At 39.6% G+C, this 9,642-nt stretch overlaps 1 protein-coding gene across 1 annotated transcript in view; it reads right to left on the bottom strand.

Annotated features, from left to right (window-relative positions):
- Window positions 1-912: 912 nt before the first annotated feature.
- Window positions 913-9,642, bottom strand: part of LOC113070919 (nuclear receptor ROR-beta-like) — an 11,401-nt gene continuing 2,671 nt past the window's right edge. The window contains exons 2-10 of the mRNA XM_026244267.1: window positions 6,500-6,585; window positions 5,529-5,670; window positions 4,828-5,283; window positions 4,570-4,691; window positions 4,195-4,327; window positions 3,812-3,919; window positions 3,363-3,473; window positions 3,140-3,252; window positions 913-2,257 (exon numbers count right to left, since the gene is read on the bottom strand). Of these exons, the coding sequence (XP_026100052.1) occupies window positions 2,096-2,257; window positions 3,140-3,252; window positions 3,363-3,473; window positions 3,812-3,919; window positions 4,195-4,327; window positions 4,570-4,691; window positions 4,828-5,283; window positions 5,529-5,670; window positions 6,500-6,585 (1,433 nt within the window). The 3' untranslated portion in view covers window positions 913-2,095. The remainder of the gene's footprint in view (window positions 2,258-3,139; window positions 3,253-3,362; window positions 3,474-3,811; window positions 3,920-4,194; window positions 4,328-4,569; window positions 4,692-4,827; window positions 5,284-5,528; window positions 5,671-6,499; window positions 6,586-9,642) is intronic.

The raw sequence follows: 9,642 nt of genomic DNA, 5'->3' as shown, positions 1-9,642 counted from the left end.
CACTCCACAAAAATACATCCTCTATAACTAAAAATGTTTTTTTTTTTCCAAAAGTATTTGCACTTTTTACAATCTTTCTCCACCTTCACACATCAATTTAAGTTATCTAATAGATAAGCGTAAAAAAAAAAATGTAAAAGACAGAACTTAGCAAGGGGGTGTTAAATGATCTGGGCTGGAGTGCTTTATGAAACCCAAGGTGATACTTGGCTTGTGAGGGCTGTCAATACTAAAAATGGAAAGACTGACTATTGCACAAGCAGACACTGATACTGTGTTATAAAATGTGTATTATACCAACCATATAAAATCTTACAAGAAAATATAGACAGGCACTGTTCCAGCAGTGCAAAAATAAAAGGTCAGGCGAGTTGGTTATAATTAATGGTCAGGAAACTGGACGTTGATCCTAATCAATCATTCGAAACATCTCTCATACCCTGTAATCTTACAAAGCTGGGCACTAAAGGGCTTTGAAAAGCCCTCTTTTGGGCTTTAGTTTGTATTCCGGTTTCTGGGCCACTCCTAAAACTCCCACGAGACCAATCTGGACTTCCTGCCTCTGAAGAAAGCAGGCTGCTTTCACACTGCGGACAGATAGTAGATTTTTCTCCCCTTATGTTTGAACCGCAAAGTTTCAGAACATAAACTAAGAGTACTCCCTAACTCAGGGGGGTAGCTGATGGTTCCGTCAACCAATAGTTGGAGCTATAAGTGAACACAAAGGGAAAAAATAATCACACAGCAACACAACACTGATCCCCACATCAGACAATGCAAAGCATGAGGTACGGCCTGTGAATCCAAGTATCTTCACAGCTGTAGAATCAGAGAAGTCTGAATGACGACATTTCTGTGGTGTCCTCATGGCTTGACAGCGAGCTCAGGTTGTCTGTTGTCTCTTAAAAAATATAAGGTTCCTTGCATCCACTTCCTTCAGTGTTCTTTGCGTTCTCCTGAGGCCTTGCTCCCAGCAGCCATATGAGTGGTTTGCTACACTTCAGAAAGTCTCATAGAGGCATTGTCTTTTCGCCATCTAATGTGAGGCGACAGCAAAGTCCTGCTCCTGCAAAGTACTTTTTTTGTGGAGTATTGAAGTGCCGTCCACCTGCCTCTAACCCCAGCCCAGAATTCCACTCCTATGGTTGAGAAGTCTTTGAAAGGGCTAAGGTGCAACTTTACATCTCTGCCTACATATGCTATCTACAGGCTCTGTTCATAAATATATTCTCAATGACATCTATCATTCTACATGCATGTGGTTTCCGATCAAATGAGGATATCAAAATATCATCAAATATCTTTACTTAAGTGGCATTTGCGTGGGAAAGGGTAACAAGGATGAGGTTTTTGTTAGTTTTGTTGCATCTTTTAAATTTATATGCAAAAATAAAGAGCTCAAAAGACAACACACAATGTGCACATGTGGTCTGTGCAGTGTGCTGTGCGTTAGTGTTGAGTGTGAAAGTGAAGGTGCTCATGTGGCGTTTACAACCTCAGGTGTGTATGCATTGGTCCCTTTGAACAGTTTTGCATGGATTCAAAATTGTTCATGTATAGAAACCAAGCCTTAAGAGCTTGCTTTACATATGGGTCAGGAATTCCTAATACATTCGGTCTTAATCCTGAGGCTTTGCCAAAAGTCAGGTGGGTTACATTCATAGTTCTCTTCCTAAGAGTACCCGCAAAATGGGAAGGATCCACTTTTCAAGCACTTAATTTTTTAGGGAGATCTAATCTCCAAGTTAACTCGAGTACTCTTTTTAATTAAATATACATAATTTGCTCTGTTTGAGTCATTATATGTAGGTAGCATGAGTAATTGTAACCAGCACCTTAAAGGACTGCTGACACTTAACAGCGTCTTGTAAGAAATCTGGGTCCTGTTCAAATAGAGGAGTGAATCACTCCATCAGGAGGGAGGTTATACTGCAGATGGAGTCCTAAAGTGTAATGTGCAAGATTGTCAGTGTGTTGCTGGTTTTTCTCAAACACAAATCCATCTACCTCCTCCTATTTCCATTCCCTGTCTTTCTTTAATGGTCTCGACCTCTCTCTGTCTCTCATCAGAGCCAATATGACACTTCAATGACTGTTAGCCCTCAGTGGAGTCTGGGAAGGAGATCTCGCTGCAGAAAACCTCTCTGTAGAGAGCAGGGAAGTTGAAGGCCGTTTCTGGGTGAAGCAGATGGAAAAACTCCAGCTTATCAATATGGAGGTTGCAAATAGACTTCATCATGGGCAACTTGGACACCATCTATTGACACAACAGAAGAAGTAAAGATAGTTATGACTTTTTTATTTTTTACATAACTTGACTAAAAAAAAACATTTATAATATTGTTTGGCATGACTGATCAAATTATTAAATGTTTAAATGTATGTTCTTGTAGTGAAAAGAATGCATTTTATAGAATTTTAAGGAAAACAATACACTGATTAAAAAGCTGCATTAATTTGATTTACAATACAGTTATAGCATTAATATTGTTAATTTTTTGTTAACGGTTATATTAAACAATGTATTTTAAACAGAAATCTTCTGTATCTTTATAAATGACTTCACTGTCACTTTCGATCAATTTCATGCATCTTTGTAAAATAATAGTATTAATTTCTTTTCAAAACTTACTGAACTCAAACATTTGAATAGTAATGTGTAACAAGTATTTATAATAATACATAATATGTGCAGCTATTGGTTCATTTGTGTGAATGACACCTCATTTGCACAAAGTTACATTTAAATCTAAATTCAATTTCACCATAAAAAGACTCCAAATTACATCTGGGTTTGATTTAAAAAGTAAATAACTTCTGACACATTCCATCTATTATTAAGATATTTATAATAAAATGAAGTGGTCTCCATTATTCTCTGGTAAACAGCACTCTTGCGTGGGTGAACTCTTGTAGCACAGATCTGTTACTAATTTCCATTGTTGCTCAGTTTTTAGAATTAACGCAGTACATCAAAACAATGTCAAATTGATTAAGTGTGTGAACTGCATAAAAATAATAACGGAATAAATATATTTATTAATTGCATACGTTTATTTTGACATTCCTGATTTTCTCATATTTAACAGCTGTGACAGTGTGAACTTATTCACTTATTCTTTAGATTTTTTCCCATTACCTTTGCCAGTTTCTCCTCAGGGGCACCACTTTTATGAAGACAGTGTTGCAATGCAACATAGACCTTCTCCTGAAGTTTCTGCACCTTCTGAGCATCTGTTAACCAAGGACGGTCTGTGAAATAAATAAGTGGAAGAGTAAGCTCTAATGTCTGGCTATGTGCCCTTTGGAAACACTGTTAGTTCAAGATTACTTCACTATTACTGAAGTTATAGTGAAACTACCTGGAGACAGAAGCACAGTGGCGGTAAACAGAGCCATCTCCTCTTCAGACAGCTGTAGCCGACTCAGGGTTTTAGCCATCTCAAACACAGCACCAACCAGATCATCACAACCTACATACAGGCAAAACACAGAGAACATTTGAAATACAATCGAGCAAGAGCTGTAAAATTTCACAACATTGTCATGTGCCCAACAGAACAAGAAATGGTAAACAGATGGGAACCCATCCAACCTTAACAATCATTCAACTGACCTGGAAAGGTTTCAATTGAACTGTTTTCCATTTAAATGTTTGTCTAGTTCTATAAAGAGTAACTGTGACTTAATCATATGATTTTACAGCACTTGGTTCACCGTTGATCAGGTTAATTGCATACATATACCCAACATGCCCTTTGAAATGCCAAAGGGTGCTAAATTATGTGAAAGGTCTGGGGAAGAGACTCACCGAGAGCTTTAAAGAGCTGAGGGCTTGCGAACTTTCCATCGAACAACAGCGTGTTGTTGATGGGGTTGTAGGCCCGACACATTCGGATCAACAGCACGTCCAGGCAGCCTGGGTGGACAGCACCACACAGAAGATGGACATAGGAAAGGCAGGAAAGAGGGAGGAAATAGGCAAACGAATGGAAAAGGAAAAGGATGAGAGAAAAATGACAAAAGATAAATTGTCAGAACACAGTTGAGAAGCAAAAAATACATACAGTCTGATCTCAAATATACAACTATCATACTGATAATATATACACTATATTATAAATATAAACTGGGCACTTGATTATATTTACTGCAGGTATTTATTTACTAATGTGGACAACAGTTGATGCTGACCTGCTTTGAGAAGGATAATCTGGTCATTTTGAGACAAATCCATGAATCCAGAGATGCGTTTGGCAAACTCCACCACATACTGGATGGCATTCGTGATGAACACAGCAAACTGCTGCCACATCATCTCTGTGGACTAGGATAAAGAAATGTATGTTAGACTCTTCCACCCATATTCCGATTTTCTGCAATTATGATGTGCATTTGACGTACATTTTAATGTATTTTTAATTAGCCTCTTAAAAATCTGAACAGTAACAATTGTATTCTTTGTGATTCATTATAATGGAATGCAGGGTTGGGCAATCGCTTGGATCACATCATACATATGGTATTAAAGAGTAAAATGCATCCCATTGCCAGTTTTGTTACAGATACCTTGTTTTGGTAGACACGCATCTCCTCAGGTGTGTAGAGGGTCCAAGCAAATCTTTTCAATTCTTCCGTGCTGTACTGACTCGTCTCGATGTGGGATTTGACCACATTCTGTGTAATCCGTTCTAAAAAATATGACCACACACAACATCACAAAGTTTGTATAGACTATGGAAACATGTCACATAGTGATTTATGCCAGATATCATTAATATAATATAATATAATATGCATGCATTCCAATTAGAACAGTATACTAACCGATTTCCATCAAGGAACAGCCTTCAGGTGGGTTAAGTAATGAGCGTGTGTAAAGTCCCGTCTCGTGGAGGGTCTGGTACTCGTGTTTGATGTGTGTCGTGTCACTAAACTCCTGTCTGTTCGGCTCAGGAGAACTCTGGGAGGACGAACTGCTCCCACTGCTTCCTCCCAGCAGCTCTAGGCTGCAGTAGTCAGCAGCTTCCTCCGGAGTGAGCGGCAGATCAAAGAGAAGACCGTCTGGTAGCATGGTTATATCATCCAGGTCACTAAGTGTGGTGCTGGAGCCCCGACTGTAGGCCCGGCCGTGACTGCTGCCCTTCTCCCCGACCTCATCACCAGCATGAGCGGGTACACCATTGCCCAAACCCCCTGCCCTCTCCTGAGACTGCTGGTGCTTCTGAACCTCGGCATAGAGGCTGTCACGCTGCTTTTTTGACATGCGTCCAAACTTCACCGCTGCAGAGAATAGGAGGGTGTGGAAAGAAAGACGAACGTTAGATTTGATAGTTGCAAAGAACTGAAAAACAAGCTAAAAAAACCAGCAGGCCAACATTATACCACATTAATTATTCCGATATGTCTATGTCTCTTTGAAGTCCTGAAGTCCTTATATTCACACTGAGTCTACAGCTGCATTTAATAGGACTCAAGGAGTTTCCATTTACAGTAGGAAATGCGCTCTTGTGTAAGATTAGACTCACCATCGCGGCTCATGCCTAACGCCAGACACTTCTGCAGGCGGCAGTGTTGACAGCGGTTGCGATTGGTTCGGTCAATAAGGCAGTTCCTCTGCCTGGAGCAGGAGTATATCGCATTGTTCTGCTGACTTCGGCGGAAGAAGCCCTTGATGAATGAAAAAGGGAAAGAAAGAAAACAAGAAGGTCAAGAAGAGGCTCTATTTCCATTTCCTCTGAGTTCGCAAATAAAGGTTATAGATAGTACCAAAATCTCTAGCTGTATGGGTTCGGCCACCAGTGCAATTATATGATATGATTTATTAATGCCATTTGCAATCCATGATGGTTCCAAAACATGGTTGAGAAATGTGGTTCAATACAAATAGCATAGCTTTTTCCAGCAGAGAGTCTGAAATGTTAGATCAGATCTGGCACACATAGTGTGTCCTGCGGTCAAATACAAGCTGACTGAGATTTCTGACTCGTCAGAGAGCCGATCAGATAAAGGGGTTGTATTGTTTACTGTTTCAGGGAACAGTCTGAAGACGTCATCAGGGTGTAACTACAAGGTACTCTAACTTTCTTGCAAGTCTTGTATACTTTAATACTGTTTGTTCTAGTTTTTTTTTTATCTGAAGCTGAGGGAACATTCTGGGGATAACATTTGGACAGAAACCTTTAAACAAAGTCTAAGAAATGTGGGTCTTTCAAAGAGAAAAATACAGTTCTATAATTATTTGTTCACCCTCATGTTGTTACAAAGCTGTATCCTGTCATTTCTCTGCAGAAAACAATGTTTTTAAAATGTATTTTTGTCCATACAATAATAGAATTGACTTTCACTGTATGGACAAACAGTGAAACATTAGTCAAAGTAGAAAACAGAAAAACATACAGGTTTGGAATGACATTAGGGTGAGTAAATTATTATAGAACAGTACTTTAGTACTATCCCTTTAAACCTGAGCATAAAAAATGAAAGGATGCTCACTTACCTTGCAGCCCTCACAAGTGATTACCCCATAGTGGATGCCCGATGACTTGTCCCCGCAAATCTTGCATGGGATTACTTCGATTTGTGCTAAGAGAGGGAGAAATGGTTGAAACATTAGCTACAGTTTGACACACTTATCTCATACACAGCCTATAGAAGAGTCCTGACTCAAAGCACAAAGCATTGAAGGCCATCCACTATCTACATTACAGTTCTAATGTGAGCTACGGCAGCGTTCTTTGTTTGACCCATTGATCTTTGAGCAATCGTTCAATGACAAAAGAAATATAGGTCGGCACAGAGCCCGAAGGTCTGGTCTGACTCTCACAGGGATGTGGAAACTTGGCTAGTGTCATATTCCTTCAACAGTAACAATACACATCTAATGCATAAAGAGAGGGGTTAAACGCTACAGCTCATATTCAAAGACTTTAGGTTTTGACCCACTCAGGGTGACATAATAACACAAGGCCCTGGACCACAGAATCAAAAACAGCTTTATAAACAAAGCTCGCTCTCTGCTTGGCACAGTTGCGCTGGAGTTAAGCAGATTGTGATGCTCTGTATGAGAATTATAAACAGCTGCAGGTTCATGAATAAAACCTTTGAGCGCAAAGAATTCCTTAGAACCAAACAACAGTATTTACACTTACATTTGCACAAGTAAGTCCTCTATATCCCAATAAAACAAGCTGTTCTTTTCAATAAACTGTTTATTCAAGCAGAAGGACTATCACTGAATTGCGTTTTTTTCTTGAGAGGCCTATGGTTCAGAAGTTCCCCCGTTACAGATGATCCCAATAAAGGTTTCTACCAGGGAACACTGTCCTCTCAGGTGATCTGGATGTAGGAAATGTCATCAATATGGTTTGAGCAATGACGTAATATCTTAGGTAATGGCTAATGTGTCGTGACAGGGAACCTGCTGTCCAGAGATAATGACATGAGGACTCACACTTGGGCCTGAATGCTTGTTGATGTGTGCATCACATATGAGCAATCGAGTTTGAGAGGGGGGCGGGGGGAACAAGAGACATAGCTTCTGGAAACATCAAGCAGACACGCTGGCAAACACAATCTGCTAAAGCACTGAGAAAGAAAAGAAAATGTATTCCATAATGCAATATGTCAGTGAAATCACTAAACGGAACATATTTGGTCTTTTTCGCTCGCTGTCTTTCCTTCTATCCCATTCTGAGCCCCTGGCCCCCACCCTCCCTGTGTTATATAACTGCTGTCTGGCTACATTCCACGAACACACTCATTCAGAGGAGATCACCCTAGCAACGCAGTGACGAGCATGCCTTCATCCCACCCCTCCCCCTTTCCCATTGGCTCGTGACAGCGTGGCTTTGATTCTGACTCGTCCACTCACATGCCACTCACCTGCGTAGCACTGTCAGGCTATGTGGCTGAGCTGTTCTACTGACACACTTTCCTACTGAGCCGAGGGAGGCGCTTGTGTGGTAACCTCGCAATCGCTGTAATCTGATTAATTTTTTTTCTTCCTTTTCTGGCATGTTTAAGGTGGAACCACAAAAATCAAAGACCACTATATTATCAGGAAAAGTTTTCAGTTTCAGACAAATCCAAGGCCTCTGTATGCGACACCAAATATTTTTTTTTCTTTCTAATAAGTGACATATGATCAAGAGGTGCATTTTATGTAATGCATGTGAGTGATTTATGACTTTTGCACATTTGGAATATCTACAGTGCACTCATTAAAGGCTCTGTAACTTACACTTGCTCTCAACATGTGGCAGCCTGTCAAGAATTTGAGTACAGTCCCAGCTGTCTCGTAGCGCTCACATTAATCTATTTTTAAGTTATGAATGCGGTGCATGGCAGTTGGAGGTTGAATTTTATAAAGCCTATACCATGCTATGAATCAATAATGTAGATACACACACACATTCACAACGCAAAACAAAACATTTCATATCGGAAATATCACAATGCAAAATGTCAAATAAAAGCAAACTGCAATGACTACATGATAGTATGACATACCAAACAGTAACGGCAAGAAACTTTAGGTACAGAAACTTTTTTTGCACAGTATCAATGAATTCATGAACTTCATCAATGAAAAATGGAATAAATATCACAGACTAAAACTCTGAGGTCAAAAGGGCTGACAGAATTGCCAATAATATGTCTGCCTGTTGTTTCGGGTAATACAAGAACCTCTGATATAAGCTGGTGTATAAAAGACAAAAATCCCCTTTTATCAGTTTTATAAATTAACACATCTTTTAAAAGCTGTTATTAATAACATATCAAGCCAATCTCCACAAACACTTAGTCAAATGAAAAGTATAGCAAACAGCTCTCGTTTGATTAACTGATTCGAGCACTGCTGTAGAAGCCGGAGGCAAATGCAGTCAGACAGCCGAAAACTAATTAAGAGGAGATTTATTAGAGTGCTATGTTTATCGGGTAAACTGGGGTAAGTAATCTAGCTCTTCTCATCTCCTCTCTCTCGGCCACTCTATGTCAGTTAGTCAGTGTGTCAGTACATCAAACACCTGTCAGCAGTTTCATAGAGCGATGCTGGGAAAAACCCAACACATATTCAGAGACTTTGCCCTTTTATCTCACATAATCAAACAACTTTGTTCAGCAACGTCCAAAGGTCCCATTTACCCTGTACCTTGCATTTGCATTGCACAGTGTATAACTAACCTAACTTGTGTGATTTGATTTGTGTGTGACATTCTGATTAGAGCCAATTTTTGAGTCTGCTCTTTGTCCTCACCCGCAGATGCTTTGAACTCACACAAACAGGGTTTAGTTTTCATCCGCTTACGTTTACTTGAGATTTCAAAGAGGTTTGTGGTCAGCTGTAATGATTTTTCCTCTCCCACATCACTTAAAAACGACCTATCTATACTAAGTAAACTGAGATGGTGGAATGACACCCCAAGAGTCTCTTTAAATATGTACAGAGGGATTGAGTAATTCTCTGGTATAAGTAACAACACCAAGTTGAAAAACATGAGCTGATAGGGAGTGTAAGGTGACTCTTGATGGGCATTAATTATCTTGATGCCTACTGGGATTGTGAAATAATAAAAGTCTCTATAAATACAGGCATTTCTCACATATTTTTGGTCTTTTATATTGAATATATAAGAAAAA

This window comes from Carassius auratus, unplaced genomic scaffold (genome assembly GCF_003368295.1).
Source record: "Carassius auratus strain Wakin unplaced genomic scaffold, ASM336829v1 scaf_tig00005385, whole genome shotgun sequence".
Taxonomy (NCBI): domain Eukaryota; kingdom Metazoa; phylum Chordata; class Actinopteri; order Cypriniformes; family Cyprinidae; genus Carassius; species Carassius auratus.
This window is presented reverse-complemented; position numbering and strand designations above follow the sequence as displayed.